Source organism: Passer domesticus, chromosome 16 (genome assembly GCF_036417665.1).
Source record: "Passer domesticus isolate bPasDom1 chromosome 16, bPasDom1.hap1, whole genome shotgun sequence".
Lineage (NCBI taxonomy): Eukaryota > Metazoa > Chordata > Aves > Passeriformes > Passeridae > Passer > Passer domesticus.
The window spans coordinates 12064538-12088678 of record NC_087489.1 but is presented as its reverse complement, the minus strand read 5'-3'; the positions used below and the strand labels follow the sequence as shown (position 1 = coordinate 12088678).

The following is a 24141-nucleotide window of genomic DNA, read 5'->3' as shown; positions in this document are numbered from 1 at the left end:
AAACAAAGTTAAGGCAATGGCTGCTCTAAATCAGTGTGCACTGTGTCTGAGCTCAGTGTCTTACAAACACTGTCCTCATGTCATAAACCTGTAACTTGAGTGATATAGAAGTCGCCAGAAAACTCAGTTTTTCTTCCGAAATAAGAAATGTTAATTTTTAAACTTTTTTTCAACCAGTCACGTAGCTTTATTTTATTCTATTGTATTTTTTTTTCATTTCCTGTCAGACCAGCCCTAATGAATAAATCCAGATTGCAAATTGGGAAATATTTTTCCTGAAGACGTAAGGTTAAACCAAAGCCAAGGAGACACTGGCTGTAGGCCTGGTGTTTAAAACACCAGCCATTTGTTTGTCATGGGCATCCACACTCACACACAACTTTATTTTCCATCTGGCTGTCACATCCTTTCTCCTGAGACTGGGTACCCCACCAACGTTCTTCTTCCTGAATCATCCTTCACAAGAAATTTCACAGACTTCACTTTTCCCATCTGTCTGAAATGCTTCCATGACAGCAAAATAGAATTCCCTTTGTCTTCAGCAGACTGAGCCATGGGCAAGCCCACAAACCTAACCCAAGCCCTTTGCATGAATGTCAGAAGGGATGAGGGTGGTTCTTAACGTGCATTTTGTTGGATTTCACTTTGGCATGTGAGAGGAGGAGACTTTAATCTCTTTGGCCAGCAGGAATTGAGCCTTTGCCTTTTAAAACTGCCCCCTCCTAGAACACATGTAAGCTCGCAGGTCAGGAAATAATAGAGAGACAATTATTCATCCGAGTATTAATACTGCTTCTGATATGATTGTTTTTATTTTTGTGGAGCACAGCTTACTTTGGAGCTGGCCAGCTCTGGAAGCTCTCCATGCCCAGATCTGATCTCCAAAACAGGAAGAGGATCTGACAGGCACAGGCAGCACTGCAGGCAAACACAAAGCACAACGTCAAGGGCTGGCTCTGCACCAGCTCTGGATGTGATGTTGAAACATTTGGTGTTCTGCTTAAGGTTTCTGCCAGGAAACATCTGTGAGATTCTGCTGCTGATAACACCAAGTGTTTGATCAATCCTACCTAGAGAGGCACTGGGAGAGGCTTCACTGCAGAACCAAAATGTGTTGGGATAGCCTGGTGAGCTGAGGCTTGCAGGGCTGTTTGTGTCACCTTGCTGGAGGTCCTCTCACCATTCCCTTCATCCAGCTCCTCTCCACTGGCTGTCACAAATATCTAAACAGGATTTTTGTTTTAAAGAACCTTTTACCCCCTGTTTATCCCATGCAGGTTAATGGATTATTTAGCCTACTGACTGAAGCAGAAGTCATTGAAATGATTTCTGGCTGACTGGAAAATACATTCCAGCTCTCTTTAATAGAGAAAGCCAAACCAAAATAGAAGGATGAAAGTTGGTGCAAAAGAAAAACCCCAAACCCACTCAGTGCCAGCCCTGCTCACCCTGAAAGGCTTTCCTTGTCCTGGTGAGCACCAAGCCTGGTACACAGCAGAGTTTGATGGTGCTTGGCCCTCCTGTGACATTGTTCCAGCAACCTCTCAGTGATTAAAGCAAGGCTCCAGCCTCAGGGCAGGGTCAAACAGCCCTGCTGCTCCTGGAGCCTCAGCACCAGCCTGGGAGTTCAGTGGTGTCAGTGAAACTGCAGCTCACAAAACCTTTATTTTTTCCTTTTCCCCAACAAAATCCAATAGAGAAGTGACAGCTTCTCCTCCCTCTGAAAATCAGTGCTAAAGGACACTCTTGGCTTGGTTTCCCTGCTTCCCTGGTGCTGAGCCACACAGGACCAGAAGAGCAGAGTGTATTTATTCCAAATGCCACCGTGCTGCCACTGAGAATGACAATGTGGCAGCACAGAAATATCTCCAGTATTTAACTACTGTTCCCTTAAGCAGCAGGCCAAGGATTTCCAAAAGAAGATGATGTGTTTGTCCCCTCCTGTAACAAGAAGAAAACAAATCTGTTGGGTGTGATGCTCTCAGCATACTGATTTGACACCTTTTCTATAATTATCCCCATGTGTGGCTGCAAACGCCCCTGGAGCAGGTGACTTCTCTCGCCTCAAACATTGTCACTTAGCAACTGAGGTCAAAAATGCAGAGACTGCTGTCCTGAACAGAAATTGCTGCTCCTGAACTCTTGTAATGGGTTCTCTTCTACCTTCCATGGCATCACTTGTCTTTCTCAAATACTTGAAACAGCAACCATTGAAAACTGAACTGGTGAAAACAAAAGAACATTCTGGGCAGCAGAAACTTCTGCCTCGGGAGCCAGGCATGGTCCTGGCAAGGCTCTGTGCTGCTCCCAGCTGGGGTGGAAGGTCTGTGAGCAGGAACCCCCTCCATCTCTGTTCCATGTGCTGTTTTGTGGGACCCAGACCTGTTCCCACTCCAGCACAGAGCAAAGCACAGCTGGGGGTTTGCAGGAGCACACGTGGAGCTTCCCAGCCAAGCTGGGTACCTGTGCCCTCACACCAAATGCTCGTGTTGGCACAACTGGCGTTAGTAAAACTGTCCCAAGGACATTTTGGGAACAGGTTACAGCCTTTGCTTAGCACAATGTTTGACTGTGCTGATGAAGGGAAGGTCAGAGCACCACACCAGGAGGAATTTGTGTTGTTCCCTTACTGTGCCCATTTCTTGTCACTTTTTGGAGAGATTCTTGTTTATCTTATGTCTCTCAATCACAAGTTGCCTTAGCAACAGTCAGACTGTGAATGCATAGAGGAGCTGCAATTAAACCACACTTGCACCTTATTTTTTCCACAGAAATTGTAGAGGTACACAAGCAACACCTTTCCTGGTGTGGTATTGACAGATTTAGAAGATTACAAACTACACAAGTCAGAAAGGCAGCATGGTTTGGAGAGGATGTCTGTCCCAGTGGCCATAGATTTTATAGGTGTAAATCAGGGAGTCCAGGCTTTGGGGGCATTGCACAGCACACTGTGAGGTCTGAGCACTATCAGATTATGGAGGTGAAGCCTAATTGCTGCATTTTTCTTCAGTATCAGCAAATGGCTCTTTTCCCTAACAGTTAATTAAGTCAGCATAGGAAGAAGAAAGTTTCACTTGGCTATAAAGAGCCCTCCCCTCTGGATTCCACGTCCTGCGGTGAAGTGCCACGGACAAACCAAATGACAAGTGTTTGTTCCCAACACCAGTGCTCTCCTGTGCAGCCTCCAGCAATGGCCACTCCCTGCTCCAGGCTCTCCTAAAAAGCCAAATTCTTGGGCTATGATAAACTGGCAGGGCTGGAACAAGCTCCCAGGGTTTAATAATGAGAGCTGGACTTTGCACGTGGCTGCCCTGAGAACACCCCAAACTGCAGGGATCTCACCAGTGCCTGTGCCAAGCAATTCTGGTTTGTCCCTCACATCATTCCTCACATGTTTCAGGTTGAGGGAGAGTACAATACAGCACCAGAATGAAAACACAGTTTTACTTTTCCCTGAGAGGCTGGCTCACCTGAGTAGGGAGTGAGAAAAAGTGGAATTCCTCTCTTTGTGCCAGTGCTGGGCAGTCACCGTGGTTTGGAGCCAAAGCTGATGAGAGCTGATTGTGTGACTGGGGGGAAGAATTCCTCTGGGGAGGAATTTAGCCCTGCAAAGAAACCTGGGGCAAGCAGGATGTTCTGCAAGCAGCAGGAAGGAATGGGGAACTGCGCAAGGCGTGAGCGCCTCTGGTCACGAGGCAGCAGCTGGGAACCTGAGGCAGGAAACCAAGCATTGTCTGGGGTGCTGGGGCTCTGAAAGAGGAGCTGCCTCTCACTCAGAGCCTCGAGGGCACCCCCACAAACCCCACATTTGTTCGGCAGCACTGCTGCTTCTGGGAATGAGGTATTTCAGTTCACTCCCCATCATCCAGCTCTGCTGGGCCTCTGAGGAGCCTTGAGCTGAACTTGACTTCTCTGCTGCTTGGTTTTGATTGTGCCTGCGGCATTTTATCTCCTTATGAAAACTGTTGTGATCAGAGTGTCCTAGACCCTCTCCCCGTAGTTTGAAGGCAAGATAGGAATGTGGATTGTTGGTGCATTTTGAAGGGGAAATGCTCTGATAAGAGGTGGAAGGTTTGGAGGGAGCAAGAGGTTGATATGAATGCAAATAAAATCTATCAACAAGAAGATTTGGGTAAACTTTGACTTTTAGATAATGAGAAAAGGATTGGTTTGTTTTTTAAAGTACAGAGAAGCACATTTTCCTGATTTCTTTTCTACCCCACATGTAAAACATCTTTTATTGAAATCAGAGTAGTTATTGCATAACCAAGTACAATTAATAACCTTTGATGAAGAAAATCTCTATTTTAAATTAATCAATAGCACATGGAAAAGCCCTGAAATACTAATTTTATTTCTTCAGACAGAAAACTGACAAAAAGCCAGTTTAAAATAAAATAAAAGAACAACTGGCATGTTTTGTAGGTCAACAATTTTTTATTGCCAATTTATTTCCTCAAAGTGTGGGGCTGTAAAATTTGGGTTGTTAATGGGATGGAGAAGCACAGATTTCAGCTACCTCTTCATTGCAGTGGGTATTGCCAAGCTAATAATGCAGTTACAGGGTGCTGCTTTCAATGAGAGGTAAGTTGTGCCAAAAAAAGCAGCACTCATAAATTAGGTCATATATTCATGTTGTCCAATTGTTTCATGTACCAAGTTTACTGAGTATTTTCTTTAAGGGTAAAGAATAACCAAAGGTATATTGTACAGACTATTCTTCAAAACAAGTTTCCAAAAATAATAAACACAGGAAAGCAAGTTCATATCAGTTATTAAAAACACAGCTAATAGAATTTAAAGTCAGTAAAGTAAAATTTTTTTTGTAATAGAAGAGGGGAAAAAATTATCCTTCTTTTCCAGGAGAGCTTTCCATGCTAAATTGCACTCATGTATGAGAACTGTAAGAATGCTACAGTTTCAGCAGGATAAATGAAGTTATATGTGACAGACTACAATTTAAACCATGCATATTTTATGAGTAAGAAGAAACCATTTATGAAAACAGAAATCCAACTGCTGATGAGGATGAGGTGCAAGGAGTGTCCCTGTGCCTACAGCAATTGTTCTCATTGCTTCAGAAAGGGGAAGAAGCTCACAGGGAGCTGCTCCTGTTTCCTTGCCCTTCAGCTCTCAGAGGGAAAGCACAAACTGTGTCCATCGATTGCTTTGCAGGTACATTTACTGTACACATTTCCAATCATCAAACCAAAGGCTGGGATTTGCTTTCTGTCCAATAATCCTCATTTTCTCTGAAATGGGAACTATTGATCCCTATGTTTCACTTTAATCCAGACTCTTTATTGCTGAACAAGTACTTTGAAATGTGGCTGTGGGATCATCCTTTCTCAATCAGAGTTTCTCTGCTTGGTTTCTTTCCTGATACAAACAGCTAGTCAGAGCAGAAGTGCTCTCCACATGGAAAACAAACAAACAACAAAACCCTGATTTTTTTATTAATGTTCAAAAGTCTGCTCCTTGAGTTAAGATGAATGCACACAGTCTCTGTGCAATGTATCCTTAAATGCTCAACAGGCCGAGTGAAGAGACTTGAGAGAACATCCTAAGTAGCAACCCAAGCATCACAGAGGCCTGCATGAGCTACCTAAAATAACTCAAATGCTTTTGAGGAATGGAACAGTGTTAAATATTTCCACCTATTCATCCTGTACCAACCCAGCTCAGAGCAAACTCGGATGGAGGCTGGGGACAGCAGAGGTACAACAGCACAAGACTTCTGGTTTACATTCTTAGTAATACTCAGGGCAGGATTAACCAGCAAGGCAGAACACAATTAAGTTGATCTGGTAATATTGGTAATGTTGCCTTACTCAGCAAATCCTCTTTCTGTCATATTAATTACTTGCTGAAGCCATTTGCTACTTAAACTGTGAAAGCTGAAATGCATCTGTGATTTTTCCTTTTAATCTTTGGCTAAGGATCTTGTAGTAGATAATCCAGCAGAGAGTGTATGGTGGGTCTGTGATTTCTGTTGCCAAATGTATCTGTGAATGAACTCTGCAGCTCTGAAAACACAGAGTCCTTTATGATTATTTGCCAAAAAAGCAATTACAAGCTGTTTGGAGGCTGGTACTTGTGTGCAGTCTCCTTCCATGTTATTGTTAGCTTTAAAGGGAATTAATCAGAGGGGGAAGCAGAGCTCCCATCCAGAGTTCAGTCAGAATGCTGGAATATGTTTGCACCCCTCAGCACATGATGGAAATGCTCAGTTGAAGCAATGCAGGTGGTCAGGCTGTGCCCTGCATCACACCAACTCCAGGGCTTCCCCAGCCCTGGCAGTGCCTGCTGCTCCCACACAGGAAAGGGAATTATTGCAGGGACTGTGCATTAATTAGAGCTGGCAGAGGGGTTTGTGTCTGTGGAGTGTCAGTGCTGCAGAGCCCTGCTCCAGTCCCCAGCCAGGCAGGGAAGGAGCCCCACTCTGCAGGCTCCACACCCCTCCTGCTTCTCTGCTCCAGCTCCAGGCTATGGCTGCTCCCAGTGGAATTTAATTCAGCCCATGTGAAGGCTGAGTGATGGTCAATTTTGCTTTCTGCACCTAAAATCTTGTTGGAAAGGCTGCAGACTGGCTGGTGCTGGCTGTAAGGAAGAACTATTTCATAACGGGAGCACAGATGTCCTCAGCAAAAATTAATAAAGCTCATCAAAACCTCCTTTGCTACCCAGCAAAAAAACACTCCTTGAGATACAGAAAAGCACTTTTTTAAATGGAAGAGAAACCAAAGTATCTTGTATCATGGAAGCATGTCTGTTTTGCCACATTGGAACTGCTTCCTACTATGAAAAGACTTCATTGCCTTCATTGTTCAATTCTCTTGTAATTTTTTCAGTAGTAATAACAGCAAGGGGGATCATGAATGCTTTCCGCTTCCATGAGGGCTTTATAAATGAGAGACTTCAGGGTGTTTTGACAGCACTGTTCTTTCACTTGAGCCTTTCCATTGGTTCAGTGGAAGCTGCAGGTCTCCAGGCCAGCACAGAAGGACCCTCCTGGGTGAAGGGCAGCTGTCAGTCTGTCCTAAAAACCACAAGTCCTTTCCTTGGACACTCCAGCCTGATGTGTTTTGGCTCTGTCCAGGCAAAGAGTTAATCCTTACTCTACAGAAACCATTGGGAAGCTGAAAAATATGACAATGAAGTAACAGCAAAATACAGCACGTGAGCAGGAGAAGGAACACTGTATTTGCCAAGGGTTTTTTTCTGTTGTCGCACCAGAAGAGGAAAGGTGATAAATCCCTGATCGCTCCCTTTTGTGCCTGCACCTGAGCACTGCAGCATCAGCAAGGAGGAACAAAAGGCAGACGTCTGAATTGATGAGACACCAGATGTGTGAAAGCCTGGGACGAAATAACAGCCAAAAAAGCCGAGACAGAAATTAAGCTGCGTCTTTCTTTTTTTACCTTTTAATGAGGCTGGTGTGAACACACAGGGCGGCACTGGAGCTGGCACCCCCAGCAGCAGCTCTGCCTTTGTTCCTGGCGCACTCGGAGGGATGTGGGATGCAGGAGCAGGCACAGCCCGTGGCACTGGTGACATCTAGAGGACTGCGGCTCTGGAGCCAGCCACAGCTCGAGCAGGGCAGGGATGGGCTGCCCATCCATGGGCATCTCCTGCTGCCAGCTGAGCTCATCCCGCCGTGCTGGGGCGGAGGGGAGCCTCAAAAACAGCTCCGTGTGTGGAGGCAACGCGGCAGCTTCAGAATTCACTGACCAGGGTGTGATCTGCGAGCAGGCAATAGAGCAAAGCCTGCTGTGACTGCCGTGTCAGGGAAGCTGTGACGCTGTCCCCAGACACAGAGCAGGGGCAGCTGCTGTGCCCCGGGAGCATCTCCCTGCTCCCCTCCCTGGACTGATGGGACCTTGCCCTGGGAGCAGGGCACAATAATCAGAATTATGGCTACAGCTGCAGCCACAGTGCATCGCTGCCTCTGTTTCCTGCAGCCCCAGTGACAGGCAGGTGTCAGGCAACACAAAAAAACACACAGAGAAGGTGTCAGGGGGAGCTCCAAGAGCTCTGCAGGGCTGCTGCTTCCCAGCTCTTGTGGGAATGTCACTGCAGAGCCTCCCTGAGAGCCCGGCTGTGCTCAGCTCCGTGCTGCTGGCAGCTCCCCTCTCCCCTGGCACAGAGGCTCGGTGCCAGGGCTGCCAGGGCTGCCTGGCACAGGGGACACCAGCCCTGCCCACATCCCCCGTCCTGGGCAGCCAGAGGTGCTTCCATGTTCTGTGCTTTTTTTACCAAGAAAGTAGATCCCTTGTTTCTCTGACATTTTCTCCTTTAAAGCTGCATGAGAGCAGTGAAGACTAGCAGGCAAAGTCAGCCTGACCCAGTGCTTCAATGGCAAATATTAAACTGCAGCACTCAGAGAAATTATGAAATCTCTACTGGTAGAATTTAACAACCCACTCACACTGGAGCCAACCAGGAGAGATTTATAAAGCTGTAAACTCAGCTAATTCTGTTTTAAATTATTTCAGAACCTGAACAGCACAAGCTGTCTTTAAAATCAAAGGGCAAATTTGACATTAAAAAATGAGATTATACATTGTGGCCAAAATTAAATGCTGTTGACCCAATCATATAACAAGCATTTGTGAGGAATAGCAGAGACGAGGATTTCTGGGATTGTTTCCACTCAAAGAGAAAATTGATGGTAGTCTCCTTTTCCCTCCAGCCTCTAGTCCATGCTATTCTAGAAGTCCTCTTCCACATGACATCCTGCCATGCCCACAACACCTCCCTGCTGCTTGTCTGCCCTTTCTCTTGCCCACAGAGGGCTGTGGGCACCGGCAGTGCCCAAAGCAGCTGGGCCCCACGTTTGCAGAGCGTTTCTCAGAAAAGCCCTGGGGCTGCAGAGCCAGGCCCGGGACTTGCCACACTCCAGGTTTGAGTCACTCCAGGCTGAGCTGTGCACCCCTCCGTGCCGAGGGCTGCCAGGGCAGCCACCCGCCTCAGCCCAGGCTGTGTTAATTCCGTGAATGAGAGCGCTGACACGGGCTCGGGGTTTGCAGCACGGGGCTCCAGCAGAGCGGGGTGCTGGCTGAACCCCAGCACATGCACTTGTCCTCTGCCCGTTCCACCAAACACGCAGCTACGTTATCCAAACCCTACATCTGAGTAAGGCTTTGCTGCTTCAACCGAAACGCTTTGCTCGGGGCTTACTTGCTTTTTCCAAAAGGCTGTGCGCTGTTTTCAGCCACTGATTCACAAATGAGTGTTTAATTAGTCACACGCACCGAGCAGCGCGGGCACAGCGGAGCAGCCTTCTCCTCCAGCGGGGCTGCTCCTTCAGGAGCTGGAAGGACGGGCTGGGAATCGCCTGTTTGGCAGGGAACACGCTCATTGCCAGCTGAGCTTTCCGAGCGCCCCCCCTTGCTGTCCGTCCGTCCGTCCGTCCGTCCGTCCCTTATCGCCGCTGCCGCCCGTCCCCGCTGCTGCCGCGGGCGCTATCTCCCTGCGGGAAGCCACACGGGCTTGTTTTTTCCTAGCCGGCTTGATAAGAGCCAACAGATGTCAGTGCAGCCCGAACAGCACGGGCCGTGCTCCGCTCGGGGCTCTGCCCGGGTGGGAGTTCTGCCCCGGGGCACCTGGCGAGCGGGAGAGCGGCGCCCGGGAGGATGCTCGGCTAAAAATACCCGCCCAAGTGTTCTTAAAAACACCTTCGAGGGTCCTCATAAACACACGGGGTTTTGTTGACAGAACAAGACTGCTCATTTATGCTGTGTATTATCCTTGAAAACCTGCTCTGTTTGTGCAGGGAGTCCCATGACAACCTCGGCTTGCCGAGGGTGCCACAATGATCTCAACAACAAATGCGTCCCTTTATCTGCTGGAGAGGGACACAGGGGAAGCAGGAAGTATCTGCAGGCTGTAGGAAAAGCAGTTAAGAAATGGAAATAAGCTGCTTTATCAAAATATTGCTTTGCTGTTTTCACAAGTGCAATCCCAGCGGCTTTGTAGCCCAGCTCAGGGCACCTCTTCTGGGGAAAGCAAATGCCAGGTTTGTGTGTAAAATCAGTAACATCAGTGGGATTGGCTCCATCATCTGGTTAGGTGATGTCTGAATGGAGGGAATTTGACAATGGGATTTCATCTTGTTGCCATAAGTATGTTTTCAGGTGACAGCTCTAGGACAGAGAAGGCCTCTCTAGGGAAACTCACTCATGGTCTCTTACTGGGGGAAAAAAAAGTGAAAGTATTTTGATACTCCTGAAGGCAAACTGGGGCATGAAGCCACAAACCGAGATAGTCAGGGGAAAACCAACCATTAAGATAGCCAAGGGGAGAGGTGGCAAGTTTTATTGCATTTGAGAGTGAAAATTTGTACTTCGGAGCTTGCATGGTGGCAGTGGCTGGTTCTGTGCCTGGTCTTCTATCCCTCACTGCAGGGTCAGAACCAGAGAGAAGACAAATGCTGGATCAGGGGATGAAAGATCTCATGGAAATCTCACATCTGCACAAAGTAAATCAGGATATTAACAAGCTGGATGCTTATCTACTCAGCTACACAGCACTCAAGGTGAAGTGCAGAGCTTTGCTCCTGGAGCCTTGGACTTCTCCCTGTGGCTGATTGGAACCAAGATGGACTGAAGGGTGTCAGCCAGAGCTGCCATTTACACCAGGACAGTGTCTCCTCCCAGCTGTATCTACATGCTCCAGTCTCTCCAAATAAAGACTTTGCCTTTTTTTTTACTTGGAATGGTCCTCGGTGTCCTGGATGGAGGTGGCTTTGCTCAGCCCATACCCCATGAGCACAGGTGGAAGCAGTAACAGCAACACATTTGCTGACCATGCCTTCAGTCACTCTGCCATGGCTAGAAGCACCAGTACCTCTTATCATTTTATATCCGAAATACATTTCAAATGGAGCTAATTCTATCCATCGTGCCTTATCTGTTCATCACGATGTTTACTTTACAGATGAGCCACCTTTCAGGTTAAGAGATGTGATGAGGGCAGTGATGGTGGCTTTGTGGTTATAGGAGCTCTTGATTTTCAGAGTTCTTTAGAAAGAAGACAAAAAATTAACAGCTTACATTGATACTTTAACAAGAATTTAGGAATCCATAATTTAAATTAGGTACTCGGTCACCATTTTCAATGCAGGAAACAGAGAAATGACAGCAAAATAAGAGTTAAGTGAAGGAAAGAACTGAAAGCAAAGACCAGATAGAATCCTCTTCAGCTACAGTTAATGGAAAACTCTCACAGTCTGCAGTGGGTGTTCATCATATAAACACTGAGCAAATCCCACAAATGTAGAGTCCTCTCCTTATGCCTGAAAGCTTTGTTATGTAACTGGGTGGCAGGATTTACTTTCAGGGGTGCTCAGCCCCCTTTGTTCTTCAGCCAGATATGCACAGCAGTCTCAGGGGCCATTCCAAGAGCCAAGCCTTTACTCAGCTGTCTTTGACCACCGTGCCAGGCTACAGCCACCTCCACTGGAAAAGCTGAGTGCACCCTGGGCCCCGAGAGCAGCTGCCTGTGGCAGGGCAGTGCCAGCAGCAGGGCTGACACGTGCACCAAGAAAGGAGGCTTGTACACATGGACCACTCACTCTAGCAGCAGTGGGAGTCTCAGTTCAATCAGCTATTTTCCATCCAAAGGTACAAGTAAATGCAGATTTTACTCATTGACATTTCTCTTGCTGTCGTGTTTCCTAGGGTTGATCCAAGTTTTTTTTTGCTTGTGTGTCCATGTCTCTTCTTTTAACGCTGCAGTCTCACAGTTGTTCCCTCTTTTCTTCCTTAATGTTTTTTGTATTATCAGATGGCCCATTCTGCTTTTTAACCTCTCCATCTTTTCCCCACTGTTGCAGGTGGTGGAAACAACAGAATAAACTGCAGCCCAGCACTCAGGAAAAGACAACTTTCTATTCCCTTCCTCCCTCCTGAAAGTTGGGGAGAAACAGATATTGAAGGTAATTTCCTCTTCTGTCTTTGAAACTGTGTGTGATTTCAAAACGCTGTCAGTCTGTGTCATGCAGCCTTCACCCAGGTGAAACGTGACTTCACCCTTGCTGTCACTTTTTGCCCCTAATTAATACTGTGTAAGCAGGGAAGTGATGACCTGTGCCTGGCGTTGTTAGCAGCTGCAATTCAATAACTACACCTATGCTGTAACCACGGGAGGGCCACAGCCAGGGCTACAGCAGCATGTGAAATTTCTGATTTCCTGAAATGAGTAATTTGTAAGTTTTCTAGGGGTTTGGAATAATAGGATGAGGGAAAGTCTCTTTTCCACTTTGGAATCCTACTTGATTTTCAGATTTCTACTTCAGAGGATGGACATTACAGCCAAGGTGGGCTTGGTGTGCTTTCCTGAACTTGTCACCTGCACTGGAAAAGTCTTCAGAGCAACCAAACCAAGACAGGCAGACCTTAAACTTGTCTTGCTGTGAATTGCACCAGGAGGAAAACTCTGTTTACCTACCCCCAGAGCCAGGAGAACAAATTTATAGGCTGAATGTTCCTACTAGTTTGTCATTTTAGTTTTTGGGTTTGTTTGTTTTCTTCACAGTCCTCAAGAGAGTTCCCTTTCCTTTTGGCAGGTGGCACATGGACAGATCCCCACAAAGCAGCCTGTTTCAAAGAACTGTCCTGTCTCTAAGTAAAAGATTTGTCTCGTCTCAGTGTCTCTCCAAAAAGCACAGGAAGAGAAAGAAAACTATTAATAATCTCCTAGGCTGACCTTTACATTTTCTTGTTACATTACATTCTCAGGGGTGTGTTCATCAGAAGAACGAACTCTGGGTCCCAGAGGAAAAGGCATTACAACAGTGGAGGCAGAATGAGTCATGTGGGCATCTTGAGCCTGATGTGAGATGGATTTGTTCCTGCAACAGGCAGCAACTGCTGTCAAATGCTGGGCTAGCAGTGATGTGCAAAGTGAACTTCCCTGCTGTGTAGTGATTTCATTCTTACACATACTAATTACTGTACCACTTGCAGGGGATTTTGAAAGAGAAATTCGCATCAAGAAGACACCTAACTTGTGAGCAAGCACCGAGAGGAGAAATGGGTTTGTTTGGTTTTTTTTTTTTGTTTCAGTGAGAGCCACACGGGCTGTTTGCAGAGGACAGGCTACAGCACAGAGAGCTGATTGGAAAGCTTCAATTCCAGAGTGCAGGATGTGTGGCCAGGCCCCAGAGAGCATTAGTCATCTCATAAGTAAATGCTCAGAGCTGGCCGGAGATGAGTACAAAATACAGCATGACAAAGCTGGCAGTGCTGTGCACAGCCCGTGCTGCCAGGGAAGGGGCTACAGCCACAATCACCATCACCACCCCAGGCCAGGTAAATTGAGAGAACTGAGAGGCTGAACGTGAAGTTTGCTGTCAGAAGGCAGACGTGGTGCCGCCAGAGGAAGTTCATCAGTTACTTCTCCACTGGATGACGGCATTGGTAGAAAATAACAAGTAACTGACAAATGTGTGTGTGGCAGGAAGCGAATTAAAAACGGGGCATGAAAATGGCACAGGTCTTAGTGTCCTCCTCTCCACTGGGCTCAGGTGTTGTGTCGAGGAGCTCAGGCGCAGTGTCCAAACTAGACACGAGCTCCCCGCGGACCAGGGCTCTCCCTGGCACCGCAGCATCCTCACCACGGGATGCGGGCTCAGCTCCCGACCTGGCAAACCCAGGGTGAGGCGTCAAAGCGGCGCCGTCCCCGCTGGTTCGGGGCAGCGCTGACCCCCGGCTGTCCCCGGCTCCGGGGGGTCAGGCGGGGGCCGGCGCTGCGGCGGGGCCGCTTTCCAGAGAATACGGTAAACATGTCCGCATCACGTGCGGCCGCTCCCGCCGGCCGCGGCGCGGGACCGGCCGGGAGGGCGGGACGGGACGGGACCCGCGCTCCGCCGGCCGAGCGGGGCCGCTTTAAGAGGCCGCCGGGCGCCGCCGCCTCGCCCTGCCCGCCCCGGCGGAGAGCGATGCCCGCGGCGCCGTAGGGCGGGCGGCTCCGGCACCATGGGGCTGTGCTACAGCCTGCGCTCCCGCCTGGCCGCCGCGCACCCCTCCGCGCCCTACGGCAGCCGCGGCGAGCCGGACACCCCCGCCGAGCACGGGGACCCGCAGGTGCGGCACCGGCTGCGGCAGGACCTGGTGGCCAAGGAGCGGGCGGACAAGAAGCGGAGCAAGAGCATCGACAAGACGCTGAAGGCGGAGAAGCGCGAGTACAAGCAGACGCACCGGCTGCTGCTGCTGGGTGAGCGGGGCGGCTCGGCCCGGCCCGGCCCGGCCCGGCCCGCAGGTGCGGGGCCCGGGGCCGCCGCCGGTGCCCGGGCGGGCGGAGGGGGCGGCGGCCGCGGGGGCACCGGGGCGGGGCGGGCGCGCACGTGGCGGCGGCGCCGGGCGGGGGCTCCGGAGGCTCCGGGCCGGGATTTGCCGTGCTGGCCCGGGCTACCGGGGCTGGGGGGGTCCGTGCCCGGCTGCGGGGTGCGGCAGGAGGCGATGCCGGCCCGCGGGAGGGAGCAGCCGCACCCCCGCGAAGGTGATGCTCGGCCGCCTGTCCCCTCGCTGTCCCCTCGCACACAGCCATGCAGCGGGACCGCGGCAGCAGCAGCAGCAGCGGGGGCGGCTCTCCCGTGAGGAGGAAGCCCTCCAAGCGTTCCGAGTGCGGGAGTGATTTGCCGCGGTCCGCTCCGCCTCCCCGAACGCACAGCGGGGAGATGGATGCAGCCTCTCGGGCTGTGCGGCTCCGTGCAGCGCTGCCCCGTGCAGCAGCCCTTGTTCCCGGCACGGCAGCTCGTCCCTGCCCTGGGCTGCTCAGGGACAGGGATGCTCCTGCACCGGCATTGCCTTCCCGAGGGTGCCCTATGGAAAGGCATTAGTGATGCAATTGTGTGATGTCTAGCATGGGTAGTACACGACCCCAACACAAACAGGCTTAGAAAGTCATGTATTGGCCTTCAGGTAAGTCGAAGGAGGCTGGCAATGTTTCCACTCCTCCGCCCCTCAGTGCAATGCAGGTGGAATACAGGTTGTGCTGAGCATCTTGGAATAATAGATGATATTTTCAAGTGTTCACAAATAACTTAAGTGCCTCTCACGCTTGGAACGTGCGTGGTTCCACAGGGCATAAACAGCAAAATTTGGCCTTCATCTTTTCAGTGTGTGTTTGCAGCCTGTAACAGAGAAGCAGAATTTTAAGGCGCTTTAGAAAACAATATTGGACCTAGTTTTCTGCATCTTGGTGGTATTAGTTTCTATTCCAGAAGCAGAGCTTCTTTTGATGTGGTTGCAGCTATACTGGTGCAAGTCTGTTCATAAAGGTGTCCCTCCTTCTCATGGGAAGGGCGTTGAGCAACACTTGTGGGAAGAGTGAAGCTGGTGTGCTGTGACTGTTGGTTGGAAATCACACCTCTACCCAACGTGCATTCCTTTCAAGCACCCCATACCTGTAGGTGTGTTATCATTTGGTGTTTTAATGTATTCCCAGTTTGTTCTGTAGTGAACAAGTGTGTGGAGGAGGAGCCGTGAGAACTTTTCTTTCTTTGTAGATTAAATAAGTCAGAAAAAAAAAATCCAACAGCAGGGCTAGTTTTGATGTTAATCTGCAAGCCTTTAAGTCATAAAGGTTATCTGATACAGGCTTCTGAAGGCAGTATTTCAGTTGCCTGATTTTAATAACGAGCTGGGTTTTGCTGCAATGACATTGAACACTGAGTGGGTTAAACAACACATCTGAGTGGTTTAGAGTTGTCTGTGGTGAAGCCAACAGAGCTCTCTTTGTCGAAATACTGATTTATAAATCTGATGGATATGAGTCAGTGTTATGCTGGCAGTCGTTTATTATATTTCAGCCTGGACTTGAATAGCAGGAAGTCACTTTTTGGCCCTCTTGTAAGTCTTGGGATGCCTAAGAGACCCATTTCCCTGCTCCTTGCACGGGGACTGACAGTTTTCCAGTTAGCTTCCTTCCCTTGCTGCTTCTCCCCTGCATCCCACTCTCACTGTTGCTTTGAGGATTTTCTGTTTCTAAACTGGAATATGAAGTTTGGGGTACATTTGGTGATCCTTTATGTGCATTAGCAGGTATTGCTGCCACAGCTGAGTGTGTCTGTGCTGGGATTGAGCGGGAGGGTGATGATGAATGCTGGGGCAGGAGCATCCAGCTGGGATTTAAAGCTGCAGCTGAACCTCCTCTAAGGAATGGAGTAGAGTGGGGAAAAAGTGCAGAGCCAGGAGTGTCTCCTCGTTTGGGCTGAAGCTCAGTGGCAAAAGCTGCAGTAGATACTTGGGGTTTCTCACTTGTGTTCCCAATTTTTAGGCTGACATGCTGCTGTAGGAGTGCATTGCAAGGGGCACAGCTCCTTCTCTGAGAGTAGCAGATTTTGGATGAAAACTGCTCTGATGCTTCAGGTCTGTGCTGTGCCCAAGGCTGAATTATTTGTGTCATGTGGCTGCAGTAGCTTGTGCTCTTCCAAGGGCTGTGCTGGGAGTGTGGAGTGTTCCTTCCTATGGCTGTGCAGGACACAGGGAGTGCACAAGTCACTGTGCCTGTGCTCTGTGGTCTGGTGTTGTAGTGTGTGTGTAATTTACACATCTGTTACTCAGAGTCTCACTGAGGTGATGCTCTTCAGCACACCTGATACTTACTTTCCCACGTCGTAGTTCCTTTTTTTGGAAGGACAAGTTAATAATTTTATCTGGGTGCTCAGGGGTGTGCAGTGTAGTTACTCAGCGGGCAGATTCATGCCATTAATTGATTCAGGTTTCTTTAATAATTTTTCAGGCTTTTTTCATCACCACTGCTGTATAAAATAAAATCACAAGCCCTGGAACTTCTCTTAATTTCAGCAGAGCAAAGATCTTGCATCTGCTCTGTTTTGGAGGCAATAATCTGACTGTGTACTTGCAGCAGAGCAGTGGGAGGTTTTTTACTTTGTTTTTGTGAAATGCTCAACCAGGTGTAATCTTACTGAATTTTGTTTAGTGAACTGCACAAGTCACAACTTCAAGATTACAATCACTGTTTTGTTGGCAGCATAGTGTGAGTTCAGGGATACTACTGGGAATAGGAGGTGATTTTTCATTGCATGGGGTTGTTTTTTTGTTGGAGAACAATTCTGGCTCTAAAAGTGAAAGTCTGTAGTTATGGGGGGAAAGATTTTAAACTTCGTCATAAAATAAATCTATTACCCATGTGCTTTCTTACTTGTGACAGTAATGTAGGTTTTCCTCTATATTTTTTTTTTCTTTTAAAGACTTGAAAGTATGAATCTGGTTTGTGCTAAGAGAATGAACTTGGGCTGGTCCCCTCTCAGTGCTTTGCCAGTCTCTGTGTCTTGGCTTTTTCACTCTCTCAGGCTGAACTCTTGCCTATGTAAAAAGTACTTGTAGCTTATTCCCATAATGAAAAGGGAATACCAATATATGAATAGAGATATATGCACTTCTCACACTAAATATTTGTATTAAACTACAGCTTCTAAAACAACAACCATTCTGAATCTTTCCTACATCAGTGCTTAAGGAAAAATGGTTTTAACAGAAATATTTATACTAGTGCAAATATGAATATAGGGTATGCAAATGGGAAGCTTTTATGGGGAAATATACAGAAGAAAAACACACTTTAAAAAGTTGGGAAATATCAGCATGAAGACTGACCACAGTCACCCTCTCTGTGTGTGCTGCATGGTGAGCCCCTGCCTGCCATATAATTAAGGACCGTTTTGTATGGTTTACATTGTATTTTCTTCCACAGGGCTGGTGCTCCGTTCAGGGCACAAGATGGATGTTGTGTAGTGAATGAGCAGCTATTCAATATTCTTATCCTCCTCACACAATGTGTGACCCTGTGCCCTATCTGCGACGCTCCGTCCATACCCTGTGCTGAATGAAGAACTGTTGAACTCTTCATGCTGCAGCACTGGTCACTGGCTGAATGCTCCACAAATGTCAGTGCATGGCACTGCTGTGAAATGAGGTGGTATCCTCCTGATTTTATGGATGCTGGAGGGGGAAATGCCACCAAAGACTAAAGCTGAAATTGTGCAAAGGCACCACTGATTTGACATGCCTATCTTTGCCAGACACTAATTTTAATTTATAGCACCCAACTTAATTTGGTTTATTTTTTTAGTGAATACTTTCTGTATTTAGATCATGGACCTCCTTGTTGTGAACACTCAGCACTTTAGCAAAGGGAGTTTTGGGTGCTCTAAGTGCAGCTCAGCAGTGAGAAGCACAGCTGGTTATCCCTGGTGGGAGCTCTGTAGCAGACTGGAGCTGGCCTGGCTCTCCAGGGCAGCAGGTAATGGCAAATCCCACAGAATATCCCTTCTCTTGTGGTGATTCCCTATCTTGCTAGCTCACAGGGTTATCTTGGCACTGCTTCTCTCGGGATGGTGTGGGAGAGGAAGACACCCAATTACAAAGACTGGCATGTGCTCGAGCACTTGACAAAATTCCATCTTGTTGACAAGATTTTCATTCACTTGCAGCCAGTTTGTGTCCTGTGCCCCATGTATTATGAGCCGCAAGAGAGGGCACACACCCTGCTGAAAAGCATGTTATCCTTATCAGAAGATCATGTAAAACATTTACAGGACAAAATAGACTAAAAATGTAGAGGGAATCTTTATCCTGGTGTTTCCTAATTCTCAATAACAAGTTTTTTCATGCTAAACATCTTATACCAAATTTCCCTTTTAAGAAAAGCAGGAATGGGACAAAAATATCCTAGGGAAAGCCTGTGATGTGTGTATCTTGTAGCAGGCTGCACACTGTGATACCAGCTGGAGAGGCAGCAGTGTGCACTTCCCCAAATGGACTGTCTTTAGTGGTGAAGGAATTACAATATTTTCCAATAGGGCTCCCAATAATTACCAGCTACTACAAGAACACTTGGACATGGGGATCTCTGTGGTTTCCATCTGCCCAGTACGTCCCAGTGCAGACATGACAATCCTGCTGTGGACAGCAGGGAGGTGGAATGCTAATTATGGATCTTCCTTTGCCATGAGGAGCCTCTGCACGAGGAGTCCCTACTCAATTCCCACTGCTGTATCCAAAATGTGATGCCTTTTCAGTTGGTAAATGGAGATCTTCTGGTTTGGAATATGTTGACCCCAAACAAAAATAACTGGGAAGCTTTGCAAACTTTAAGAAAGCTTTACCCAGTGTGCAAGCAATGCTGGCTGCAGCTGTGATGTGATTTGTGATTGTTTGCTGGATCTCAGAACAACTTCATGTCCTCAGCAGTGGCACCTCTATGCTTTAGATCACTTGGTAATGTAATTTCTCTCCTGCTCTCATTTTAAATTTCATAGGAAGGGGAGAGGCAAGCTACTTCTTATGTCCTGCTTTGTTTTGTTTTGGTTGGTTTTGTTTTCATTTGTTTCTTTTTCCTTGAGAGCTCCTGATAGTGACTTTCCTCCACATAAACAAAAAGATCATTAGCCTCAGGCAGACACAATGTGTGGAGAGCTCCAGCCAGCATATTTGAAATTTGGCAAAGTTTGAGCTGCTTCAAAAGGGTCTGGCAGTGGAAGGTGTCTGAAAAGCTGGAGCTGCACTGCTCTGAGTGTGTGAGGATGGAGGGCTGCTAATGGATGCAATGCTGTGGGAGGCCAGGTGAATGTTCTCTGCAGGGATCTGAACTGCAAACAAATGACTTTCACAGCTGCAGCTCATGCTGAAGGGGTGCTCTGTGCATGTGTAAGCATGAATTTTTGTGGGAAGGGGATGAGGAGTCTGAAGGGTCCCCTGATTCCCAGGACCAGCCATGCCTGTGCAGTCACACAGCAGCATAAATGTACACAGTTTCTCCCTTTCCCCAGCAAAGATGCCATCTCTGTGTAGTGGTAATGGTTTTTTTCACTCATTAAATACCTGGTGGCATAAAGATCATCATCCATCACTCTAGAGGGGCTGCATTGATCCATAGCCATGGATCCAATTTCAGAGTTATCTGAAAATTTTTATTTTTAAAGCTCAAACTCCACCCCAGGTGGAGTGGTACTCTCTTTTAGACTTGACTTTTTTGAGCTTGTGATCCTGTTGCTTGGTCAGCACCATCTGCTCCCAGAGCAGAGAAAATGCCTTGCTTGCTTCTGTGCAACTGTTGGCATCATTCTCCACTGGGACATCTCAAATTGAACTGTCTCCTGTGCAAGGGCTTCCCTGGAGGAAAAGCCTCGAGGAGAGCAGTTAATTGCATGCAGCTCTTCCCTGGCTCCCTTAAATTTGGGAGTGTCCTTATTCACAAGTATGCATGATTTCATTGAGTTTCCTTCTAATTGCCACAATTTAAAAATGTCAGGAAAAAAGCTTGGCAATTCCCTGGTGTGAGGACAACTCAGATGCTTTTCATGAGAAAGCTCAGTTACCAGGCATATAAATCCATGATTGTTTCAATATTCAGACCTGAAGAATGTGTCTTGAGGAGAAGTTGAACTCCATGACTTATTCTTATTGTTCCCCTGCTCAGTGAAGCATTTGAGAACCAAGCTATGCAAGCTTTATAAATAGCTCAGCCAAAGTTTTCTTTACTTCCTCTAATGTGTTCCCTCTGCAAAGAAAACCCACAGTGTCTGTCTGGGCAGCATTTTAAAAGATCTGTGTGTCACTCAAGGGCAGAGAAGCTGGTGGGTATTCTCTGCATTGAGGGATGTAGAGGGCTGGCAGCAGGTGTCACACAGATGTCACAAAGTTGGTATTTTTATTTTGCCAAGTGAAGGAAGGGGATGATGAGGAGGATGGGTTGGTTCCTGGCATGGAGTGAGATGCAGTTTTACAATCTAGTCTTGCTCTGTTTAGCCACTTCTGCCTCAGTGCTTTGGAAAAGGGAACAAGCGCTGTCACAGCTGTGCTTCCTCTGCGTTATCTTACAGGAGGCTTAAACCCAAATAAGTTGCTTTTGTAATGTAATGCTTGCATTTTGAGAGCATTCCTTTGACTTTGGCGGCAGTCACGTCTTGCCCTTGTGCTGTTTCTGACTGCTGCGGCTGCCTCGCAGAGCAGCTTGTGAGGTGTGTGCTGCTCCCTCGGCAGCCAGAAACCCGAGCCTCAACTGGAAATTGTTCCTGTCACATTGCAGGGATTTCACATTTCACTGATGCCCTGGAACAGTTCTCATCATGGGCTTGCTGCTGGTGAATGTGTGTTGTGTGCCAGCCCTGCAGGGACCAAAGGCTTCTCCAGGCTTCAGTCCTTTCTGGCTCTTCAGTTTTGGTTACAGCAGCTTGCCTGGGTGCTCTGCTCCAGCACTTGGGCTGTGCCTGCCTGGCAGCTCTGATGGGGAGATGCTGCTGCAGAAATGAGGGGAAAAAAGGCACTTTTTTAAAGAGTTTGACCTCCTCTTTCTCTGTGTCATCCTCATTGCACGTACACCACTTCTTCCTCTTTCCTACCCCACCCCCCACCAAACACAATTTTTAGTTTGTGGGCTGTGTTTGTTTGGGTTTGCATTTTTCCTGGTTGTTTTTCGTGCTGAAATCTCAGGGTGCCTGGTTAGCTGGGAGGTTTTGTGGAGCACGGAGGGATTTGTGTGACTGGGACTTAACAGAGGGAGGAAATGTAGATACTGAGGAGAAGGGCATGGTTGTGAGCTGAAAATCTGCATTCACATGTTTTGGGTTTTTTATAAATACCAGTTAAAACTGTCTGCTTGGAAGAAAAATACTCTGTGAAATACTGTCTTGATGCTTTCCCTGCCTTACCTCCACATGGGAAATTCACAATTTGATACAACTGATTTTTCTGTGCTGATGAAAAGCATGGAACAAATTCCTTTTAGACTGTAAAAGCTGAAAGATATTCTCTCCCCTGATCCCTTAACACTACCTGTGCTCTCATTTCTCCCAGCTTCTGGGAAGTTCATCCTCGTCTGTACCATTTTGTGGTTTTAGGTGGTGAGTGATGCAGGACTTCACTTGCTCATATTTCAGAAGAATATGTGTTTGTTTTTAACAGCACTCCAGATATTCACAAGGAAAATGTTTCTTCTCGTCTGTTTTCCCCAAACAGAAATAAACATGAAATTTGAGTGGTAGTTCTCAAGCATGTATATATCCTTGTGATTCCAGTGGGATTATTCATGTGAGCAAGGGCAGTGTCCAGTGTCCCCTCAGAGTCACCTGTGTGCTGCCATCCCAGCTGGACACCCCATCCCCTGGGCAGGGCACAGGGACACACCTTGGAACTGGGGTAACCACTTGAGTGCAGAACCAGCCAGTGCAGCCTGAATATCACTGTCAAGCCCAAATGGGAGTTTTATGGTACAAAGGAATTTAAGAAAATGTTATTTGAAACTTTGTTTGCTGTTGAATTATTCTGCATTAGGAGGTTTGAGAATCTGTTGCTTCTAGTAGAGGTCTAAGCAAAATCTAAATACTGCAAAGGTATTTAGTCTTCAGGATTATTTTGGGAGGGGGCTGAGGAAAGGCCTGATAAGTTATGTACTTGACCGCATGTAGTTAAAAATATTATTTGGAATATAAACTTCCTTGTCTAAAGACCAGCTTTATGTACCAAGTCAAAAAGCAGTTCTCCTCCTGGCCTCCATAAGTATACCTTAATGCTGCTGAATCCTGGAAATTATGCAGGGCATGCTTTTTAAATGTTGATTTTGACTTCTTGCCTGGGACCAAGTGTAAAGTCTTTCCAAGGAAATACTTAGAAGACTTGCAATGAAACCCAAAAGCTGCTGCCAAACCTTAGTTTTTAGAAAGGGAGTAGGGGGCAATCCAGCCTGTTAAAAACTTCCAGTTGTTTGTAATTAAATCCACTTCTTCTGTGCACAATAAACATATACTTAGAAAAAGATCATTTTACATAATACTTATGTGGTTTAGTGCTGCTTTTCAGCTGCTAAAAATCAAGCAGGAGGTTTGCTGGTTTTGCCTGGGAAGGTTGCTGAGAGCTGGGAAGCCAGGGCTGATGCAGCTGTGCCACTGCAGTGGCAGCGATCCATGTATCCAGTGGTGACAGGCAGAGCGAGCCAGGGAATCCTTTTCTCATCGTGAACCAGCTTTCCCACTAGTTCAAGTTTGTTTTGGATTGGCAGGGATGGGAATGAAGAGGAGATAAAAATACCCCGTCCGCACGTCCGTCCGCGCCAGCGGCAGCGCTGCTCGTGGCTTTGCTGGGAACTCTGGGGGTGCAGGAACTTCTCGTCACTTTGGGGGCTGGCAGGAGGCAGGACCACCAAATCCTCAGCCCCTGAGCTTGACCACCAAATCCTCAACCCCTGAGCTTGATCTGCTACGGTTAATTCGAGATTGTTTCAAATCCACTGCCATCGTTCATCTGGAGGGTGGGACTTGTAGGGTGAGGGGACAGCCTGAGTGTGAGTTCATCCAAGAGATAAATTTTATATTCACTCTTGACAAGGGAGGGGATTTTTTTCTAGGATGGCACAGAGAAATTGTCAGTTTTTACTGGGCAGGTTGCAGGAGCTGTTGGGTGCTGTGATGGAGTGTACACAAGGCATAGAAAGAGCAGAGAGGAGCAGCTTAGAGGTATTATCTCATAAGTGACATAAGAAAAACTATGAAGCCTTGTAGAGCAGATTTGTTGGGATTTGAAATAAAAATCCCTGTTGCTTGCTGAGATTATCCCCCAGCATATGGCAGGGAATGCAACAGAGAGATAGAATTAGCTGCTAATGATCTGGACACCTCTTGGAAACAGATGTTTGTAGTCCTGTATAACTGCTTGCTATTTTGTTTGTCCAAAGTCTGGATTACTCAACAACAGGCCTGGCATGCTATTAGAATGCTTGCTATCTTCATTTGCCACTGATCTCACCCAGTACAGGTCATCTTTTTCTTACTAATACTGCTGGAGTAATCGATTGTGAAATTGGGATGGAGAATGAAGGAAATGGCTCATGGCAGTGCCAGCAGATGGAGTTAGCCACGGGCCAGGGAGTGCTGGGGAAGCTGCAGGCATCTCCCTGGGCAAGCCAGGATGGCACTGTGGCACCACCCCGCTGCTGCTGCACGGGCAGTGTTCATTTGGGGTTTCCTGAGAAGATGAGGTTTTGATAGATCTCTACGGCAAATGGTGCTGCAGCTGAGGAGGAGATTGCTCAGACTCAGTGCTGCTCCTTGGGCCACCACCTGATGTAAAAAAAAGCCCTGGGTTACACCTTTTGGTAGTGTTGGTATCCCCTTACTCA

At 47.6% G+C, this 24141-nt stretch overlaps 1 protein-coding gene across 1 annotated transcript in view; it reads left to right on the top strand.

Annotated features, from left to right (window-relative positions):
* Positions 1–13892: 13892 nt before the first annotated feature.
* GNAS (GNAS complex locus) overlaps positions 13893–24141 on the top strand; it is a 128280-nt gene continuing 118031 nt past the window's right edge. Inside the window, exon 1 of the mRNA XM_064391099.1 lies at positions 13893–14217. Coding sequence (XP_064247169.1) covers positions 13980–14217 — 238 coding nt within the window. The 5' untranslated portion in view covers positions 13893–13979. The remainder of the gene's footprint in view (positions 14218–24141) is intronic.